Source organism: Cloeon dipterum, chromosome 2, assembly GCF_949628265.1.
Source record: "Cloeon dipterum chromosome 2, ieCloDipt1.1, whole genome shotgun sequence".
Lineage (NCBI taxonomy): Eukaryota > Metazoa > Arthropoda > Insecta > Ephemeroptera > Baetidae > Cloeon > Cloeon dipterum.
In genome coordinates this window covers 18,063,080-18,085,681 of record NC_088787.1, presented here as the reverse complement: position 1 = coordinate 18,085,681, position 22,602 = coordinate 18,063,080, and the positions used below count along the sequence as shown (strand labels likewise).

Genomic DNA, 22,602 nt, shown 5'->3' with positions numbered 1-22,602 from the left:
TTATGGCTCTGGCCCTTTGGCAAGCCTAAAATAACGATGCGAAAAAAAGGTAGGCGAGGTTCGTTCGCTGTCTATTTCATAACCTGAGGAGGCGCCGACAGGGAGGTTAAAACGGCGCACAATGAACTCGTAGCGAATTAAAAAAATTGTAGAGGAGAAGAATAGACCCAACGATAGGTTTGCAACAGGTGCGTGCAGTTGCATACACTTTTGAAAGTACTTAAGAATTCCAAATTCGTTTTCGTTTTATCGAACAAATTTCGTATTTTTGAAATAATTATTTAAAGTAAATTAATTATTGATATCAAGGGAAATATTGATAAATCTTTTCGTTTCATACAGCCAATTTTTTAGTTATTTGCTTATGAAGTAGTCATTTAAAAACATAATATTATTTTTAAATGAAATACTTCCGGCTGAAGTTAATTATTTAAACGCATGTGTGTTTGTTAGGGTGCATTGACACTCAGACAGGCCAAAGGCAAGGGCACAAAGAGATTTACTTCCTTCTGGAGATGTGAGGAAAGTACAGATTTAGGCTAAGAAGTGTGCACAGAAAAAAGTTAAGTTAAAAGAGGGTTGGCGAGCACTCCAGAGCCAGCGCAGCACAATAGGCGAGCAACATGGAATTGTTCGCTTGACATCGACGGTGGCATGCAACTTCAAATTTCTGAAAAATATTTTTAAAAAATTTCTTTTTAAAGTTTAAAGTGGACTCTAAATTTCATAGAATCCAATTCTTAAGAAAGGAAGAATATAGGGCAAGATAATACCTGGGTCGTCGCCCCCCACCCCCGACAACGAAAGACGCAAAATCGAGGGCAACGCCGGGCCCGACAGGTGAGCGGATGTTTCCCCAATTTTTTTTGTAAGAGCAATCCTCCTGGACCAACATGCTACGCTAGAGGGATTTTCTAAACAGCGAGGATTAAGTCCGTTTAAATCTCATAAAATGGGCATGAATCAAGTTAATAAAAATAGAAAATCTATATACTCTCTATAGACAAATGGTTTGAAAATTACTCACCTCCCAAGACGTTACAAATTTTCAGCTCTGTAATTAGTTTGCAGAAATACGATTGGACTCGGTTTTACATGGTAGATTATGGAAAAGCTTACTAATGTCCTGCGAAAAATTAATACACAAATTCATACAATTCAAACACCGTTCGGGATTTCCTTTGGGATTTCGAGAGAAATCATTAGCTTTAGATGTCACGTAGTGCAATTTCGTCTCTTCATTTAACCGCGAATTTGAAAATTGCAAGAAATTTCGAATACACGTAAATAAATGTAAGAATATTCATCAAAAGAGGCAGCTATGCGAGTGTGCGACAGTACAAGACGAGCATAGAGGACATTTTCGCAAGTATCCAACTGGTTGGACCAGCTATAGCTCTTACATGAATCTCCGCTCGAGGAAAATCGACGTCGGATGCGTAATTGCGCTTTTAATGGGGTTTTCGAACCCGCGTATTTAATTTATATATCCTCGCAAATCTTGAGCAACGCCGAAACAAATTTGCTGATTTATGCTTTAAAAAAACGAAAAATATATAGGCATTGCAAAATATGGCGCGAGTTAAAATGCAAATAACAACTACGTCAAAACAGGGGGACGTAAGTGTGAAAAAGTACAGTTTTCGCTACTATTTGGAGCTTTATCGCGCTTAGTTTCGCAGTGGGAAGATAAAACTTTCTTTAGTATTTGCAACACAGTTGGAAAATATTTGCGTTGAAAATTTATCTTTTCCACGACGCAGGATACGAACTGGGTCAGGTGAAAAATAACCCTCTCGTTTGCACTTCTGAAGCGTACGCGAGAATTACATCAGCCTCTTCGAAGAGATCATTATATTCTTTTAGGAAATCCCCGCCGCCGAGGTACACACTGACGGCGACACTCTTTATGTTCATTTCCTCTGACATGAGAGTGCCGTGTCTTCTGTGTTGTAAAGCTGCTAACAGGAAAACAGTGAATTTCTCACATATAATATTTAATACGACTCACAGGATTAAGCATATAAGGAAATTTTGTTTCGTAATTTACAAAAAAGCGTTCCCATCGTTATTATTGTCCAGTGTAAATAATATATATAAAACATATAACTTATGCAATAAGACTTAATGCTTGCAATAGGATTTAGTTACACAATCACATAATGAAAACTATCCATTGTGGTAAATAGACTTCTTATCCCCGTTAATAACTTTCGATAAGTTTTGGCGTCGCTCCAGCACCTGATTCCGTGAAAATACATATAAGTATTTTACTATCCATTATATACTGTGGGTTACGAGGAGCCGTGACAGAAATGCATCTTTTGGTAGTGCAACTATTCGTCTTATTTATTTAGTCTCGTGGTTGAATTATCAGTATAGTTAAGACCAAGACCCGTAAGTAATGCGGGTTTTATTAATTCGAGATCAAGTTTCTAGAATAGTCTCGCACGAAATCTCATCCTAGCAGGAGAGAGAACATTTCGTTTGACGGCTGTCGTGCGAGGCTAGAGGTGCAGTTGGGGGAGGATGTGCATTGGGGGAGGATGTATTTTGGTGGATCAGGTGCTTTGGGGGAGCAGGTGCGTCTTAAGGGTGCAATGCTTATCGCACACCTTTGTAATACCACCTGGCGATACAGGCTAAATGCAAACTATTAGGACAGTAGTGGCAAGAAGGTGCCACGCTACTAAAAGCAATGCATTTAATCCCAAAATAAATTTGATGCTGACAGCTTATGTCCATTAAAACTTAAAACACATTTAATACTGTAGATTTCATAAAAAGCCAACAAATGAAATGTGAATTGCTATTAAGCTGTAACAAAAGCTTTATTTTCCCCAATTTTTCTTTTGTCATAAAATAATGCTATACTGACGCAAGAACCTTTCAAAAAGAAATATCAAATAAACAAGGATGAATTTGATTTTAATTTATATATGTGTGATTTCTAATTCCAATTCAATTCAATTCGTTTTTATTTCTCCAAACAAGTCATATTATTTTACAGACATTTAAAGTCAAGAAAATCACAATTGTAGAAATAAGGCATTTGTAGTGCTAGCGAACAACCCGCTGAAACTCGTGAATAAAATAGTAGCAAAATTTACCACTACTTTAAACACTCGCCACACATTAAATCAATGCTACATTAAATCAATTTATTTTATTTTAATATTTCAGTTGCAAATGATCAATTCTCCATCTTCGCTTCCCTGTTCTAAATTGCTGGTTATGCAATAGTCTTCAAGACCAGATAATTTGCGAAAAATTAAGTAAATTGGCAAGTATGGAGGAAATGTAAAATTTCAGTAAAATCCGCTCGCGCATAAAGCATAGAGAAGGATTCGCTTCACGATGCGAGGATCAGAATCGAGAAGATGAACGAAATGGAAAGATATTATGACGGAATCATGCACCTGTAACTTCGAGACGCAAGTCACGAAAATTCGCTCGCATAACTTCAATTAACACTCAACTATCGCACGAAAGGCAGCTGGAGCAATGCAATATTAATTAAAAGCGGCGTCAAGCAGTGTTGGGCGCGCACTCGTAGCAGCTCACTGAGCCAGCTTATTTATTTTTTGGGCGTCCTCGCCGGATTTTTTGCTCGCTTCTTTCACGGTTCTCTGCTTTCTTCTTTCTTCTGCTCGGCTGCTGAGCCGGTCGGTCGATGTCGTCGTTACATTTCGCTGGCTGGTGCGCTGTAAAAGTTGATGCGAAATTGCCAGACGCGGCCATATTTTCGTTTTCGTCAGGGCAATGAACGAGAATCCTCCGTTGTTTTCTCAAGCCTCCGTGCGCACCAGCACCGGTATACTCGAGCGCCAGGGTATCTCTCTCGCTCTCTGCGGCTTTTCTCAGGTTTTCGCTCTCTCGTTACCGAGCGCCGCGGTCTGCTGCATCATCCTGAAATAATCGCAATTTCCACGATTTTCGCACACTTTTTGCTCATGCAGAGTCGGATGCCTGATGCCTGGCGTTGGTTGCATTCACCTCCGCGGGCCGGGTAGCGATAAAAGCTAACCGATAAAAACGAGCCGGGAGTAAACAAAAGCGCAGTATCCGAAACGCACTTCCGTGTTTAATTTCTCTCGTTTGCATGCGTGCAATCGCTGTGATCAGTCAATTAACTCGCATCGAATCGCTCTCCTGGAAAATTTCTGTTTGTTTTCCACTGGTGAACATTATTCTTACAGCGATATCTCAATTAATTTTCAATTAATTACTCAAACCTTTCTAAAAAAAGCAGCGAAATTAAAAGAATGCTTCTGAAATCAATCTGGCACTAGTGTTAAAAGTCCCGGAAAAATGAGTTAATAACTTTTTGGCAAACAGAAGCACCGCTAGGTTTGAGTAGCTTTTACATTCATTCCTGAAATTAAAATTCCTAGAGCGTTTTTCTGACGAAAGGGTAAGAGGCAAGAACCGCGGTCGTCGTCGTCGCATCAGGTAATAGAGATGGAATTTTAATGTCTACCATTATTAAGTGCCTGCGGGTTTTTTATACACTACTTAAGTCTCATGCTATATAGTGAGGGTAATTATATACGTTCTCGTACGCTGCAGGCCCCTCAGAAGCTGAGCTTTCATTACGAAAATCACTTTTTTCTCCGTCTTCATTTCAAGCGGTCATATCCCTTTTTAGTTTCAGGAAAAAGTTGAAAACCAAAATAACGCCAGGAAGTAGAGTGGACTGATGTTTTAAAGTGAATTCTACGCGTTGACCGACACGACCATGCCGATTTCTTTTTTATAAACGACAAGTGGTCTTTTTTTAATGTATTGTCCTTCCCCGGCCAATTGATAAGATAGCAGCACTAAAAATACTATGTATTGTCCTGCGACGGAAATTTGAGAACTACACGTGCGTGTAATTTTCATTTGACCTCAATTATTTAAGTAACATTGTTGAAAATGAATTTATTTTATTAGAATGTCAATAAAAATAGCTAATTCCACTTGAGATCTGCAGAAGGTTATTAAAAAATAATAAAAGAGTGATACAGTGGCTGAATTTATTAGTTTACCGCTGAAGGCAAGTTTTCCTTTGGTAACATGCGAAACCGTAAACTATGTGAAAACCTGTTCAACAAGTTTCTCTGCTATATATTAATTTGCATCTGAATTGCTAATCAAGTAAAATTCGGAATCCTTGATATCTATGCCGGCATCACCAAGAACACAACTGAAAGTACGTCATCAAGAACAAGTGAATGATTCCTTTCCCACATAATTTAAATATCATGTGTTCGTCGTTGCGTGTGTATAAGACATTTTATTTGAATTATTTAAAATTAAGAGATAAAATCCAAGCATCTGCTTCCAGAAGAGAGGAGAATTTGTTGACTGATCGCGAACAGGCTGGTAATTTAACAGGTTCAACCAAGAGTAGTTTTTCACACTACCGAGCTTTTTAAGAAGCCATACTGAAAAACTTCACCATCGACGAACTGATAGTGGATATCTCTGATTGCCAGTAAGGTCAGTTTCCCATTTTAAAATGCGGTGAAAATGAACAGAGATATTTTTGAATTCCATTCTGGCACAACAAACGGAGTTGATAAGGCATTCCACTTTAAAAAATGGTTATATAGTTTGTTAGATAACCGTTTTGGACAGCTTTCTCGCCAAATTTGTTGCAATATTTTTTCCATAACCATATTAATCACCTTCATGCAAATAAAAATCTCACAAAGAAACAATGGATTCTCAATTATTAAATTTAATATTTGCGCATCTTTAAAATATAAACTTTTATTTGTATCCCTGCTTATTTTTTTCCGAGCATATCATGTAAACCTAGTATCTAGGAAATTTAGTTTAATTTCATATATTATCATAATTTTATCTATATATTATTCAATATGACATTGAAATTATTGAGCCAGAAGTAGTAAAAAGTATGTGACCGTCTTGACCTTGATCTCAGCAGAATATAACACACTGTGGTAGAGATTTCAAATGGAATAAAAATAACATAAAATATCAGGGTAGGGGGTAATACCCTAAATGTGATATAATAAAATGAAACTGCTGGATGGGGGGACGGGGGAAAATCGCAAGGATGGAAATTCCACCTCAAGATTCTTCAACGAAACGGCAATTAATTGTATTATTTGTAACCACACTCGTCATTTTCGCAGAAAGAGCGACCGACGCGAGAACAAAAGTCTTTTTCTATCGATTTCATCAAAGCTGGGAAAACTCATTGCGCGCTGAGCAACAATTTTATTCTTTTTCCTTCTCTTATTTCGCATGCGAAAGCAAGAAGCTAGGTAGCGTAGCGCGCGGAACGAAAATAACGATGCATGCGATGACAGAGACTCCAAGAGTGCAACAAAAGTCACTGCACAGTGTGTTCCCATGAGTTCATGAGAAACGCTCTCGCGCGCACCACAAGTTTGGTTTCATTCTTCTCACAGGCGGTAGCAATCAGACGAAAAAGGTTGATCTACACAAGTGTTGCATTTTTGCTACCAATCGAGAAAAAAATGTCATTAAATGTTTTAAATGCTAATTTTGCAATAAATTACTTTGTGAATCCTGATTAATTTGGCAGAAAATGGAAAAGGCAAAAAACACAAAACATAAAAGTCAATGTAAAAACTATTTTTGATGTTTAAAACACTGCTGCATACATCTTTCCTGCATAGGCTTCATCTGACCTTTTTTGTTACCATCTCTGAGATTGCTCCCGGCAACATTAAGGAACAAATAATGATGTGTAACAACGTGGATAGATCATCACCTTATCGTGATGTAGTTGCCGAGCTGTTGCGCGCACTACACTAATTGACACAGATAAAGGTTCTTCGAATAGAAAAGAAATTTGCTCCTTTAATTCTCTAAATTTGATTTAACTCTGTGAAGACTTTCGAAATCTACAAACGCTTTTAGCATAAACATATTCTTATGTTAAGAGTTGAAGAGCTAATAGAAACATTGAAGGGCAGCACATTGCTGAAAATACTGACGAGGAACATGTCAAACTCAACGTTTCCCCCTTTGATGCCGATAAAATCTTCCCAATTTGCTTATTGCCAGAGTTTGCAAGTTTCTTTCTCATCTGAGTACGATTACAATCCATAATCTGGCCCGAAAATCGCAACTGCGTCATCCAGAAATGAATTTGAACAGATCTGGTGGTGGCCTGAGTCTAACTCTGATGAACGACATTATTTGCACACGTAAGATGAGACCTCAATGATATAGCACCCTCTATTTCATTCAGGATCGCTGGGCTATGGAACAGTTGGCCTCAGCCCCTTCAAGACCGGCAATATGAACAATTCCCATAGGAGCTAAAAGATTATTTGTGGCGAGAGTTTTAATGTGTTTGTGAGTGTGTTTTAACATAGGCTGTGTACGGCTCGACGATTCGTTGATTGCCTACGTTTCAGTGACCAGATCACTTTGTACGTGTGCCTTTTTACTCTTTTTGTATATATGTAAATGACATTGCAGAGGAATAAACAATTAATTAATTATATGAATCCACTACCAACACCACTGTCGATCTTTACTTTTGGGAACATCCTTAAGCTTACTCCCACATCGTTTTTCTTTACATTTAGGAGCACCCTTCTAAATCTTTAGATAGCCAACATACTGCAGGCGTGTTGTTTCATTGCTGCTATAATTATGTATTAAACCAATGCACATGATGAGTCGATTCAGACCTCGAAACGTTGGATGAAACGTTGATGAACCAGATGAACCTCAAGAATGTGTGCCGGATGCGCTGCTCGTCACTACTCGAAGGGCTTGATTCGCGCGCGAGATCTCTCGCGCTCTCCGACCCTCCCAGGAAGGGTGGTGACAGGGTTGAGTCGGTTGTCTAGGGGGGAGGTTGACCTCACTTTGATTGTCGCTCGCGACAAAAAACTGTTAGCTTACTTTTACATTCCCTAACCTGACTCTTTTATTTGTTAGCCCTATGAGAAGAAAGAAACAATTCTATCCTGAATTGAGGGCGGATTACGGCAACGCAACTTTGAAAGAAAATGGCAACTCTGGGCATAAGGATAGCATTGAACAGTGTTTCAAGGTCAAGCTAAAAAAAACAGTGCCGTGATTGAGTCAGATGTCCCCTAACTATCACAAAATGTAGAGAAAATGATAAATAATATGCTAGCTGCATTAGTTCGAATTCTTGGTGAATTGAATAGACTGTAAATGAATACAATAAACACCTGCAGACCAACTAATTGTAAGACGTGAATTATTATGTTATTTACCCTTACAGTATAAACGCAAAATTTATTAAATTTATTTATAAGGTATTCTATAGGATGAATTTCTTAATTTGACAAAAATAATTTGTTTCACACTAAATATGCTTAATATTTATTCAACTGGTCTTCAAAGCAGCATAGTTTGAAATGAGTCACAGAAGGCGAAAAATTAGTGCAATTTTTAGAATCGTGACAAAAAATTGTTTTAGTTACAGCAGCAGATATGAAAACAAGGAAATGAAGTGAATCAAATAATGCTGCAAAAACCGAATCGCCGTTTACTCCGCCTGCATCGCCTCCCCGCCATCAGCATTGCCATCCTGGCTTGCACTCTGATCTTTGTTGTTGGTGTTGTTCTCTTTAGGTGCTTCAGCAGCAGGTGGCTGAGGCTTTGGCTTTTTAAGAACACTCACTTTCGAGTCAAAGAGCTGCAACGCAAACATGAAACAAATTGAATAAATATTGTACCTGAGAGGTAGGGAAGGTTCTCTTATCTACAGTAAACTATTGCCGGAGCAAACAAATGGCATTTTTTTTTAGTTAATATCTAGTGAGCACGAAGAGCAGCGAGGGGACATAAAAATCAAAATCTTTGACGGATTGGAAAAATCGCACACCACGGAAATAAGGAAACGCCCTTAGCAAATAAACAAGTCCTACCTTTCTTTCTGCCTGCAGAACGCTGACAGTGACTGGAGGATCACTGGTTTTTGACGCCTTGGCCAGCAGGCATCGTTTGTCCTCCATGAAAGCGACTGCACTTTGCACCGCTTCATCAACCGACTTGACTTCATCAGGGGTGAAATGGCTATAGTCTGCGTGACCAGACTTGGCCAGACTCGCCGTCTTCTCAGCAAGCATGATGGAGCGGCTGAATTCCTCAAATATCTTGGGGAAGCATTCAAATTCCAGCTTCCTCTGCTTTATAGGGTCGCTTTTGGACTGAAACATCAAGTGGTTGAGAATAGACTTCTATGTGCTTACAGGAAATAGTGCGTACCTTGAGGTCTGAGAGACGGTTTGAGTAATCCTGCTTTTCGCAATTCTCTCCATCCTCATAAAGCCAGGTTTCCATGTTTTCAAGTGCAACTAACAGAGAAGAGAGCTCATCCTCCTTGACATAGTTGGCCAAACAATCTTCACTGCCCAGCTGACTTCTCAGTTCGTAGACAAACTCTTCCAGAGCATTCCTGGCGTCTATGCGTTCATTCTCGTTGAGGTCGTCATTGATCATTTGAACCTGGACAATATACACAGCTCAGCAAAGCGTGTGAAAAGGAAATGAATGGCTTTACCTCTAGTTTGTGGAAATTGTCAACAGTTTCAGCCTTCAGGCTGCCAGAAATGGTCTGCACAGGCAAGTCAGTTGTAATGGTCCTTTTCCTTTCCTTCTTCTCCTCTTTGGGAGCTTCATTATCGTCCTGAGGTTTGGATGGCGGAGTCTGTAAAATTAGTTCAATCATTTACACAAAATATCATTGATATTAACAAGTCTGAAGCTGGCAGACAATTGTTTTGTGCACTGAAGTTTGAATTATTTGTAATAAATAAAAGAATCCAAACCTTGAATGACACTGGCCCTTAAATAGGTTTAATATTAATTTTGAATTTCAGGCATTACCTCGCCAGCAGGAGGAGCACCTTCCTGCTTATCCTCAGGTGTGGCTGCTTCCTGATTATCAACTTCCATAGGTTCAGGGGCACCAGCTGGTTCAATGACTGTCTCATGCATGGCAGCCGAGCTGATGGCAAATGTACCATGGAGGGACATTTTCACTTTCACTTTGATCTTCTGGCTTTCACCAGCGGCATTAGGCTGAACATTATGAATCTTGTACACGCCTGTAAAAACCAAAATAAATAAAATTGTACCTGAGTATGAAATCAAAATTCATACCAATATTTGGGTCTGGATATGGTAAGGGGCCTTTGTAAAATGCACGGAGTGCAAATGGTGCGCTGCGGTAGAAGGTCAGCATCTTCACAAAGGGGACCACATGCTTGTGCGGGTACACTTCCAATTCACTAAAATGCAAATTAATATTATTCAAAGCTTTTCTATTAAACTCTCCAAAATAAATAGGCAGTAAATATATCATGAGTTGGATCACCGGAAAAATATTTAACGCTTTTATTGCTTACTAGTGTGAAAAATTATCATTCAATCAGTCAGTTAACCTAAGCTTTCCCTTATAAAGTGGGGAATATCATACTGATATTTTATTTAAGAAAGTGATTTATATAGAACAATTCATTGATTAAAATCAATTGTATCATATTTAGTAAAATAAATATCCTCATGAGTAAAGAGCAATCATTTAAAGAGGATTTATACAGAACAATCAATAGGATTCAGTCCACGCTAAAATTGAACTGTGTAGCGCTGTACATTTTTGAGAAAAGTGGCTGCAAGTTAGCATGCTTTTCAAATGGCGAGGAATTATTTGAGTTTAATCCTATTTTATTTCACAACAAAGAAATTCCCTCAAAGGTTTAGTATGCTATTGGACAGATCTCAAGGGGAGGAATTGATATCTGCCAAGAAAATGTGGTCAAGCGCTGTAAATTTTTGGAGAAAATTTGAACTTTTACTGTAGGAAGGCCCTTTTTTAAATTATTTGAAGATCGTAGAACAAATTGTTTATCGATCAACTACTATTTTTTCAATTATCGCCCTGTATCAATCCACTCATGAAACGTATTGTTTAAAACAAATTACCTTGTGCCCTCTCCGACTTCAGGGTCCCATGCAAGGTAGACAGGGAACATCTGAATATCAGTGATGTTGAAGTCCCGAACGCGGACAGCAGGGGAAAGCAGAGCGCACTGCAGGGCGCATCCTCTGGCAACAGCTTCGTCTTGATTCAAAGTGGTGCTTGGCTGATGTCCAAATACTTTCTGAATCAGGTTCTTGAGAGCAGGCAGTCTGCTTGAGCCTCCCACGATCTCAACAGAATGGATGTCTTTCACTTGCAAACCTGATTCTTCAAGACATCTTCTCATCACGTTTTCTGCTTTAGTGAAGAGGTGACTGCACAATTTCTCCATGTCATCTCTACAAATCAATACCACAGTCAGGAGTGCTTAAACTAAATTAAGAGTTGTCTTGCCTCTTCATATCAGACTTGACATCAATGTCATCCATGAAGCATTCAATAGCGAGTGGCAGGTTGGTGGAGTTGGCAGACATCTGCTTCTTCAACTTCTCAACAGCAGTCAGCAGCCGCAACATTGCTCTGCCATTCGTTCTCGCATTGATTTTGTATTTTGACACAAATTCGTCACTAAAATGCTCAGCAAGGATCATGTCAATGTCCCTTCCTCCTAACTGGCCATCTCCAGCACACGATAGCATCTAGGAATAATATTTTTGTCATGTATCACTTCAAGCAGGAAAATTAACATATTTTAAGTTGGGCCCGATTTAATCTAGAGAGTTGAAAAGGAGATATTTGAAAACATGAAAAGGAGATGTTCAAATGATATTATGGTAGGGGCAAATTTTTATAAAATATTTCTACGCACCTTCAGTTTTCCCTTGACAAAGGCCGCGATGGACACTTGGAAAGAAGAGTGGCCCCAATCGACAAACGCCACATTTCGAGCGTTTTCATCAGCTTCAGGCATGTCCTGCTTGTAGATGCCATAGCACAAGGCAGTCGCCAGATTCTCATTCATCAGTCTCAACACATTTAGCCCTGCGATGGCGGCGGCGCTCAGGATGGCCTGCCTTTCATAGCTTGTGTAGAAAGAGGGGACCTGCAAGTGGTTTGAAAATAAATAGTTTTTTATCAAAGCGTCAGAAATAGACAAATGGGTTCCGCAGCCAAGGCTCCAGAAAGTTCCAGAATCAGTATAAAAGTGATTGATGCAATCAATATATTCTGGAAATTTCCACGATTTCATCAACTAAAACGCACCGAGATTACACAGTCGTTGACTTTAGTCTGCAGTCCCTTCTCAGCAATGTCCTTCAGCTTGGTAAAGAGCATGCCTGTGATCTGCTCCACAGTGAAGGTTTGCTCCTTCTCACGGTAGTGCACCCTGATGCCGATTTCCCCATTTGGACCGCTTTCGATGTTGTAATGGAGGAACTTCTTCTCATACTGCAGGAGAGGGTCGTTGGTTTTGCGGCCCAAAAGTCTTTTGAAGCAGTACACCGAATTCTTCATGTTGGTGACTATCTGGCTCTGGGCCGCGACGCCCAGAATCCTGTTTTTCTGGCTGAACGCTACACATGACCTGAGGACAAAAAATATACTAGTTTACGGCAGCTGTCCGAGAAGCGAAAAATGACGCTTGGGTCGAGGCCAAGTATTCATGTATTTTTTGACATGATGCGTTCTGAATTGCGGGATCATTTTATTTAGTTGATAGAGCATGGTACTGAGGCAAATTTGCATATCAAGCTTCATGAGTGGTAAATTTACAGAATTACAAGTTGAATTAGGTATAGGCTACTTTGTAATAAAGAGCGAGGTGATTTACATGCTAGCAGAAACGCCCACCCCGGTCTCGACCTAATCCCATTTACGGTAAATAAAAGATGAATCACCATAGACCTTGCTCAGGCCATATGTGTTCAAGAGAACACAAAAAAATCAGGCTCACTCGTCAGACACAAAAAAGCCAAGTTTGTTCAGTTCACTTTTAAAACTGGTTTTAGTCGTGTAAAAATTGTAAATATTATATCGAATTTAAAAACCACGCAATTCGAGAAGCCACAATATGAATTAGGGTCATCTGCTTCCAGTAATTTCGTCAACTCTCACAAGTTTATCACAAGTGCATGGTATTATATTTGATTTCACGTTATTTGCTCCTAAATGTACATGAGAATTAGTGATGCAATGTAATTTAATTCAAAATATCATACTTTCATAGAAAAATCTGAAAAAATACTTACGGGGTAGCTCTCAGACTGTAATCATTGGCGATGGTTTCAATACCACCGGCTCTGGCGACCGCAATGTAGCACGAGTCGTTACCAAAATCAATGCCGATGACAGACATTTCGACCGAATTTGACAACTGGGCTACTTAACAATCACAGATCCAGAATCTTTCTCTCCGAAAACAAAGTTTAACACGGCAATGCGGCAAGGCCTCTCTCACGCTATGATAGCGAGCGGCTGGCTAGCGCTTAGCATGGTGGGTGAAGCATGAGGTGACAGGTTCATTTCAAACGTGAAATGACGTCAGAGACTTAACTCAACCAATCACGGAAAACTTCCAAGAATGTATGCAATCTCATTGGCTGTATCCGTCAGCCTAGAATGTTCCAGAACACACTCGAAAGAGAAGCTCTTTGGACTGCCGGCAAACCAATCTCCTAATCGATACTCCACAGGAGCCGCTCCCCACTTTTGCTGTTTCCATTCCTTTGTTTCTTTTGTTTCGAGACACCTTGAATGCTGTGTTGTTGTTTTGGAAAAACTAGAAAGTAGTAAACTAATATTATTGTTTTCACGAATAAACAATAATGAACACAGAAGAGGCAAAATCCTGTAAGACAACAGAGAAATATGAAAATTTGTATGATGTTTACATGGATTAATTATTACCCGTAGCGCATGCAAATGATGCAAATGAGGAAGCGCCAACTGCTAGTTCTTCTTCCACTACTGAGACCTCCAAAACAAACAATTTGTTGAGGATTCAGCAGAGAAAGCAGCAAGTGTACAACTGGCCGAGAAATAAGAAAATATTGAAGTTGGCAATTTACTCGCACTGTCAAGTATGAAGTCTTGAATGGAATTGAAATGTATTTGTTTGTACAACTGTTTCGTTCACTCATAGGCTGCTGAATGCAAATGCAATGGTTGGAAAACTCCTCAAGCAAAGTCGCCACAGAACAAAGATGAAACCGTGCAGCAGCTTGCCAATTTCCAAGATCCATGCAGGAATTGCAAACACACGCTCCGTAATTTTAACACACAGCTGGACAGTTTGGAATATTAAACCGCATTTTTACAGAATTTCATGTTCAGCATTTGGAGTCAAAGCAAGATGACGACTTAAATAATTTATTGGGCATGGTGGTTGACGTGGAAAACATTTTCATGAGCATGAACAAGGAGCTTGACTCTGATACTAAAAGGGTTTACTTCTATTTATTCAAGGTAAGAAATGAAAATTTATAATTCCAGCAGCAGAATCTATTTATTTCACTCTAGCTCCTGAGGAAAAACATTCTGACTAACATGAAACCTATAATCGAGGGCCCATTGGGACAACCACCTTTTGAAAAGCCGAGCATTGCCAGAGGAGTGACAAATTTTGTCTTCTACAAATTTGGATCACTCCCTTCAAATGTAAGACTGAAACCACTTTATCAGTTGTGAATTGCATAATGTTGTTCTAATGCTAGGAGTGGCAGACAGTGTACGACATGGCAAAGATGTTTCTTCACTGTCTCAACCATTGGAATTTTGAAAGTCCTAGCTCCCATCAGCACAATCTGACTTGTGATGAGCTCTCGACTTACAAGATCAACTACACAAGGTTAGAAAGAGGAAAATAAGTGATTGTGAATTGAAATTAATGGCTTGAGTCTCATTGAAGATGGCTTGTGTTCTGCCATGTTCCTGCATTTTGCGACTCGCTACCTCACTTTGACACAACCGAAGTGTTTGGACGAACATTCATGAAAGCCGTATTCCAAACCGTGTGCCGACTTCTCATGGAAAAGTGCAACAATGAAAGGGACAAAATGGCTCCTGACAAGAGAGTGGTTGTGCTAACTCACTTTCCAAGGTAGGATTTTTCACTGAGGAAAATAATTATTGCAGTATGTAAATATTGTATCATAGATTTCTCACCGCCTTGGAGGAGGAGCTGAACAATCCAACTTCGCCGATTTGGGATGCGGATTTCAAGCCACAAGCCCCGCTCTATTTGGCTACTCAGATCGAAAACATTGAAAAAGGTAATATCGCGATTAGGGCTTTGAAAATAAGACTGTTTTCAGGAAATAGTCGATTATTTGTAGACTGTTATCTGGTAATAAAAATAGAGGTGTTTTTAGCCCAATCAACATGTGCATCGGTTTTTCCTATGCTCTTGCCTAAACGTTGTTAAAAATGCCATTTTCTTTATGAGCAGGAATGCTCAAAAAGACAGAGTGATATGGGTAAGGCGTTATATAGAGTAGCAGCTGTGGCCAAGGGGTTTTGCATCACATAATCACAGCAACAAATCAATTTACTTCAGAAAATGAAGGCCATCGAATTTTTCCTAATGCATCCATCATTTTCTTTAAATGCATTTCATTGTGTCATTTTGTGTGTTATGTGTTTAATGCGAATTTGTAATTAATTCAATGACTTAAAATTTTAGCATCTGGAAACAAGCCTGATGAGTTTGAAAAATTGAATCCAACCGGAAAATCGGGTTTCACTACAATCACAATCCAAACAAGTGCAGGCAAAAGAAGAATTTCTGAAAGGTAACCGCATTGTTGAAAGCCATCTGGTGCTCTTAGCTAACACAAGTTTGTTGTGATTAAAGCTCCGAACAACTGGATGCCAAAAAGAAAAAAGTGATTGATGTGCCAGAGAAGGTAGTTTCTGAAGTGTTGGCATCAATCAACAACCCTGTGACAACCGGAGCAGAGGTAGAGTGTCATTACTACAGAACCACTTCCTCACCAGCCACGTTGCAGGCTGTGTTTCCCGAGAATGCGCCAAGAGATGAGGCAGCGAAAATCGAGGAACAAAAAGGGGTTATCACGTTTGTTGTTGTTGGAAACTCGATCACGCAGCCCGTCAAAAAGCAAACGATCATGTGGCTGATTGGACTGCAAAATGTCTTCTCCCATCAGCTTCCCAGGATGCCAAAGGAGTACATCTCACGGCTGGTGTTTGATCCGTAAGTTTGCAACAAACTCTTTTAAGAACAATATGTAAAATATATGCTTTTGACAGGAAACACAAAACCCTCGCTCTTCTAAAGGATGGTAGAGCGATTGGAGGGATTTGTTTCAGGATGTTCCTGTCTCAAGGCTTCACTGAGATTGTATTCTGCGCGGTAACTTCCAACGAACAGGTGAAAGGCTATGGCACTCACTTGATGAACCACTTGAAAGACTACCACATCAGACTAAACGTCTTGCACTTCCTCACTTTTGCTGATGAATTCGCTATTGGTAAAAGAAGAGAATAAATTTTGTTTAGTACACTAAAGCAACTGTTTGTAGGCTACTTCAAGAAGCAGGGCTTCAGCAAAGAAATTAAAATGCCAAAGCCACAGTACAATGGCTACATCAAGGACTACGAAGGAGCCACGCTGATGCACTGTCACTTGAACCCAAGAATCGTGTACACAGAGTTTACATCAGTCATTCGGAAACAGAAGGAGGTAGGTTGAAATTTTCCAAAGTGATGGGTTGGCAATCCACAAAATCAAGCTATGAATCTTCACAATTCTAAATTCAGAAAAAGTTTATATTGTTCAGTATAGCGTTTGATAGTGCGGAAGACATTTTTTTCTCCTGCACTTGTCTTATTACTTTTTTTTATCTTCTTTCACTGGTGGCTGGCATGGCTGCTGCAGCTTAGCCAGATTCACGGGGGCTGACTGCTGCCCGCATGAACCAAAAATTTGGCAGCTGGCACGGCACAGCGTGGCTGGCTGAAACCTTAAATTATTAGTAATACCAAGGGCATAACTTGTTGTTGAATTATGAGCAAGATAATTAAAAATTTGACACTATTATATTGTAAGACAACATGTGGGATTCCATTCTTGCTGATGGCAAGGAACCTAAAGTCTCAAAATATCAGAAAAAACACAACTTGAAAAAAAATACTCAAAATAATTCAAATTCTATTATAGGCTAGGGGTTGTTCCATGCTAATAAAGTTTTTTACTCTCAAACTCACCGATTCATTTAATTTTCTCATTTAACCAATATTCATTATTCAAATTAACTAGTTTTACTCATAGAAACCTTAATATTAAAATATTTTTTATAGATTCTCAAGAAGTTGGTTGAGCAGAGGCAAGCTGAATTCCAGAAAGTGATGCCTGGATTGAACTGCTTCAAGGAAGGTGTTAGGTCCATTCCAATTGAGAGTATTCCCGGCATCCAAGCGACTGGGTGCTTGCCTCTCTTGAAAAACAAAATTAAGGCGCATGCTGATAGTGTGGATCCAGAAGTTCTAGCCATTCAGCTGAGAACCATCATCGGCCAGTTAAAAACACACCACGCGGCGTGGCCGTTTTTGCGACCTGTTGATGGCAATGAGGTCCCTGACTATTATGACCACATCAAGTATCCTATGGGTGAGTTAGATATCGTAAACTTTCTACGTTTTACTAATGAAATTTCTTCAACAGACTTGAAGTCAATGGAAGGGAAACTGAAGGTTGGCTACTACGTAAACAAGAGACTCTTCATTGCAGATATGAATAGGATATTTACAAACTGCCGCCTTTACAATAGTCCTGACACCGAATACTTTAAGTGTGCGAATTTGCTAGATAAATTTTTCCAAGCAAGAATGAGGGAGGTGGGTTTGATGGAGAAGTGAGAAATTTTTGATTATTTTTCACAATTCATTTAATGAGTGCTAAATGACTGAATTTAAGATGGCATTAAACATAATATGATGCTCCCTTCACTGGAAGCAATCACTTTTATGTTGCGTGATACATTACTGTATTTCATTGCCGATATGATTTTGTAATAAATGGAGATGTAAAGCAATAACTTCAACAATTTCTTTTCCTCATAATTGACCAATCCTGTTGGCCGTTTTCTCGTTAAAAATATAATATATTTCTAATTTGAAATCATGCTACATATTCTTGATTTTCAAAAGTTCTTTGTAAGACAAGTAAAAGTTTCCTTAATTTTTCCTGTTTGGCTGACGAATTTCAGGGCGATCTCAACAATATTGATATATGGTGTGCAAACAATGGCATGGAACTGAACGCGAAAAAATGTAAAATAATATATATAACGCGCGCGCGACTGACCCTTCAATTTGAATACACCCTCGATGACACACCGCTGCAGTACGTGGGCTCACAACGGCTGCTCGGCGTGCACATCGCGAGTGATCTCCGCTGGCGAATGCACACGTACATCGTGCGAGCAAGAGCGGCGCAGCGCCTTAGTTTTGCAGCGCGCAATTCGCGAGGGTGTACGCCGCGTGTAAAGAGAATTGCATACCTGACCATGGTAAAGCCAGTTATGACCTTCGGCCTTCCCGCCTGGCACCCAACGACGCAGGAAAACATCACCAAGTTAAGCAGAGTGCAAAACAGGGCGATGCACTTTGTTTACGGAAAAATCCTGCCAGAAGTGCAAAAAGTGGTGCCTTTCGACATGCACCTGCAGCACACTGACCTCGTGTTCTTTCACAGATGCCAGAGCGGACACACTGATTTTGATGTTAGAGCGAGAATCATCCAGGGGCGCGCACTGCGAGGTGACAGCGTGGCACATCCCCGCCTTCAGCCGCCCCCCGCGAGGACAGCTTTTGGCCGAAGTGCCTTTTCATACAGGGTCTCTAAACCCTGGAACGACCTGCCACCGTTGTTGAAAGACTGCGACGCGTCAAGATTTCCCTCCCTGTGCAAGCAGTACTTGTGGTGTAAATTTTAATGTGTTGTGATGTGATAATTGACTTATTGATATTTAGTGCGGCACCTGACAACGTCGTTACAATTTATTGTTTCGGTCGGTTTTGCAGTTCCTGCTTGTTCACTTTTTGCCATTGTTCATGTGACTTAATTTAAATTGATTTATGTAATGTACATGAATAAAAGAAACAGATAGAAAAAAGAAATATATTTTCCTAACATGTCTGAAGTCTTAAGACAACTTTCTACCATTCTGATGAAGCCCATATTTTCATATTTTAATTAAAAGTAACATGAAAATTTGATTTTACTGTTGGTCATGTTCCATCTTAATTTTTGCTGCTCCCCGCATCTCTTGAAATGATCTGCACTGTTCAGAATATTAAGTCCGTGTTAGAAACACACGTTCAAAGACATAATTTGAAAAATACTTCAAGTAGAAAAAGTATCTATGTATTGAGATTATTTTCAAATTATTTTACTATGTGCTGAACTGTCAATCATGCCTTTTATATACAAACACATCATTAATTTCAATATTATTTTACCTGACAAACTAATTATCCTCTTGTCAAAAGCGCATGTGGTAATGGCGCATTCATTTGAAACGTTCAAACGCCTCTCTCAACACCATTGGCTGGGTTTCTGTTGGTTGTGTTTCATTGGCTGTTTCAGCGTCGAACTGTTGTCTGCTGCTGTCGTCGGCCGCAACAACTCTAAAAGCACAGCTGGAGCTCGTGACCCAAACTCGTGATTTACATACATTTTCACGCAAACTCTAATGATCACACGGTATCAAGAAGCTTCCTTCAAGTAACTTGGTTTTCTTCTCCGGAAATTGAAAGTGACTGAGCCGTCAACCATTTAATTCCTACGATGTCGCGAGTAATGAAGAAAAAGGTTTGCACCGTTTGTACTTCGTTATTGTCAAAACTCGCACTACATATCAGCGACTTTTGGGGCCACAATAAACTCAATATTAATTATTGGTTTCAGGTGTTACTGATGGGCAAGAGTGGCTCAGGAAAGACAAGTATGAGGTCCATCATATTCGCAAATTACATCGCCAGAGATACGCGGAGACTTGGAGCTACAAGTAAAATTATTATTATGCAATTTATTGTAAAGCGCATTTAAACTAATGAGTTGGCTAATTTACAGTCGACGTCGAGCACTCTCATGTAAGATTTCTTGGCAACCTTGTCTTGAACCTATGGGACTGTGGAGGGTAAATCACACTGCTTTAATTTCTGCGTGACACGTTTCTATCATATATTTCAATTGGCCAGGCAAGAAGCTTTCATGGAAAATTACTTTGCGAGCCAGCGTGACAATATCTTCAGAAATGTCGAAGTTTTGATCTATGTGTTTGATGTCGAGAGTCGAGAGCTGGACAAAGACATGCACTACTACCAGAGCTGTCTCGAAGCAATCCTGCAGAACTCGCCTGAAGCCAAAGTCTTCTGTCTTGTGCACAAAATGGATCTGGTCCAAGAAGACCAAAGAGACATGGTGAGGCCCATGCACGTAGAGATGTTCTGCCTTTATTATAATTATCCTACCAGATTTTCCAAGAGAGGGAGGATGACTTGAAGCGGCTCTCTAAACCTCTCAATTGCACATGCTTTCGCACATCAATCTGGGATGAGACTCTCTACAGGGTAAGTTGTTGCAACTTGAGATGTAACACGGATAGCTTATTTCCCCCTTTAGGCGTGGTCTAGCATTGTTTACATGTTGATACCAAACGTCAAAGAGCTGGAACACAGCTTGCAAGAATTTGCCAACATAATCGATGCGGACGAGGTGCTGTTATTCGAAAGAGCCACTTTCCTCGTCATTTCTCATTCCGAGCGGAGGAGCCACAAAGATATTCATAGGTTTGAGAAAGTGAGCAACATCATCAAGCAGTTCAAGCTCAGCTGCAGGTAGAAATAAATGAATAAATTTAATGATTCAGTTAATTAATTGGATTGAAAATCAATAATAGCAAACTGGCTGCCCAATTCCAAAGTATGGAGGTAGTAAATTCAAGCTTTGCTGCTTACATAGACATGTTTACCCCTAACACATACGTCATGGTCATCTTATCGGATCCAACCATCCGTGAGTAGTCTTGTGCTTGATTTTCACTCCTTTGACCAATTTTGACCGTTTTGCCGTAATTCGAACAGCCTCTGCCGCAACACTTATCAACATTCGCAATGCAAGGAAGCATTTTGAGAAGCTGGAAAACCAAAGTCAGCAGGGCCAACTCTTGCCTGCCCGTCCTTAGGTGTGATCTGCAAAATTTTCTGTCTATTTTTATAATTGGTGACTTGGAAAAGTGATAAAAATGTGACAAAATAATTTCTCGGCCGCGGCCAGTGATACCCAAAATTTGATTGTTCAAAGCAGGATGCAATTAAAGACGTTTTTAATTTAACCTGATTTTGCTCACAAAACACTTCAGTTTCTTCTGTCGCTAATTGGTTGGAATTCATTATGAAGGGCTATGACTTGGAATTTATGAACCATTTATCAACATAACCAAGATTTACTAAATGAAAAGAGTTGTGTAATTAGAGTTTAAAATAACGACTGTGAACATGCTGGACGCGAATTAATTGTTACTCTTTTATTTTTAATACACAAAAGCGCTTTTCGAGGTTGTCACCACAATAAATATCCACATTTTTGCACTGCACGAATTTAATTACGCTGGCGCGAGTCAGAGTGCAAATGAAATTTTGTAATCTATGTTGGCGTTTTATAAACAACGGTGGAAGTGGTTGATTGCATTGCAATACATTAAAATGCTGTCAAACGCAGCCCCCAGAGCTACGTCAAGACAGATCAATAATTTAAACAGCGTAAGGCTGTGTGTATGCAAAACGCCATCAAATGTTATAAAGCGAAGCCATCCGAGCGGAAGGAAGGCCTCGCGAGCGTGTGCATGACCATAAAAAGGCTAATAACGTGTACATGGAAGGAAAATATTGAAATTTGCTTGTGTTTCCCTTCTCTCCCTCTCTATCTCTGTGCTCTGTACAAATATTATATTAAAATATGGAAATTAGTTTGTGCTCTTGTAATCTCTGATGAATCAAAAATAAATTTATCTCCTCTATATGATTGGAAACGGCGCTCGTTATATTTGCTCGACGAAAACCTCAGCGCAGCAGCTTATTGATTGGAAAGAAGGAGAGCAACCTCTTCACTTTGATTGCACACACATACTCTGGCCTTACGGCGGTGGCAGGCAGGAATAATGAAATGAAAGTATCTCAAAGGAATTGTTCCGTAGGGCGCGAGCAGCGTGTAGATACTTCCTGCCGCTCTTCCGGCCTGGTTGATCGAGTCCCCGAGGTGCCATTCCACTTAGCGTTAAAAGGCGCGGTTATGTGTACGAAAATCACTGCGGCGCATTTTTCTGCTCGGCCTTTCATCGCCGCACATTCATTAGGCGCGATGACGACGCAGCAGCCCGCGACGACGGAAGGGCCAAAAAGAGAGGCGTGGTTAATTTTGCCCAAAAGCCAGGCGGCCGGGGCTCGTTCTGCTAATTTATGCACCACTGGCCGACTCGTTAAATTTGGTCCCAAAGCGCGCACCGGCACGGAGAGAGATCAAACGCACACAAGCAAGTGCATGTACACTTTTCCGGCCGGCGCCGCCGAAGGAAACTGTTGGTCGTCGGCCGCAGAGATAGAGGGAGCGCGAAGGGAGTCAGGTCGTGGCAATTCGCAGTGCCGAGACATCTGCCGTCGGTGTTGAATTATCCGCACTTGCGCAT

General features: G+C 40.0%; 3 protein-coding genes across 4 annotated transcripts; 2 read left to right on the top strand and 1 right to left on the bottom strand.

Moving 5' to 3' along the window:
• Positions 1 to 8,321: 8,321 nt before the first annotated feature.
• Hsc70Cb (heat shock protein 70Cb) lies at positions 8,322 to 13,375 on the bottom strand. The gene is made up of 11 exons (XM_065478002.1): positions 13,144 to 13,375; positions 12,158 to 12,479; positions 11,763 to 11,996; positions 11,348 to 11,592; positions 10,957 to 11,292; positions 10,135 to 10,262; positions 9,859 to 10,079; positions 9,533 to 9,679; positions 9,238 to 9,477; positions 8,898 to 9,179; positions 8,322 to 8,665 (listed from the first exon to the last, which is right to left on the bottom strand). Exons 1-11 carry the CDS (start codon positions 13,248 to 13,250, stop codon positions 8,516 to 8,518), a joined length of 2,412 nt encoding a protein of 803 aa, XP_065334074.1. The 5' UTR covers positions 13,251 to 13,375; the 3' UTR covers positions 8,322 to 8,515.
• A 213-nt stretch (positions 13,376 to 13,588) lies between these two features.
• Gcn5 (Gcn5 acetyltransferase) lies at positions 13,589 to 17,949 on the top strand. 2 transcript variants are annotated; one of them, XM_065478004.1, is made up of 15 exons: positions 13,594 to 13,744; positions 13,808 to 13,974; positions 14,037 to 14,160; positions 14,214 to 14,359; positions 14,414 to 14,551; positions 14,608 to 14,741; positions 14,802 to 14,993; positions 15,050 to 15,165; positions 15,576 to 15,684; positions 15,747 to 15,852; positions 15,901 to 16,106; positions 16,163 to 16,383; positions 16,435 to 16,595; positions 17,213 to 17,522; positions 17,577 to 17,949. In XM_065478004.1, exons 1-15 carry the CDS (start codon positions 13,720 to 13,722, stop codon positions 17,768 to 17,770), a joined length of 2,349 nt encoding a protein of 782 aa, XP_065334076.1. In that variant the 5' UTR covers positions 13,594 to 13,719; the 3' UTR covers positions 17,771 to 17,949. The 2 variants fall into 2 exon arrangements, with proteins under 2 accessions (XP_065334075.1, XP_065334076.1); XM_065478003.1 differs by having other exon boundaries at positions 13,589 to 13,744; positions 15,747 to 16,106.
• A 1,556-nt stretch (positions 17,950 to 19,505) lies between these two features.
• RagA-B (Ras-related GTP binding A/B) lies at positions 19,506 to 21,252 on the top strand. Its single transcript, XM_065478005.1, has 8 exons — positions 19,506 to 19,727; positions 19,824 to 19,923; positions 19,989 to 20,055; positions 20,117 to 20,339; positions 20,393 to 20,488; positions 20,541 to 20,755; positions 20,818 to 20,933; positions 21,002 to 21,252. Exons 1-8 carry the CDS (start codon positions 19,704 to 19,706, stop codon positions 21,100 to 21,102), a joined length of 942 nt encoding a protein of 313 aa, XP_065334077.1. The 5' UTR covers positions 19,506 to 19,703; the 3' UTR covers positions 21,103 to 21,252.
• Positions 21,253 to 22,602: the final 1,350 nt, after the last annotated feature.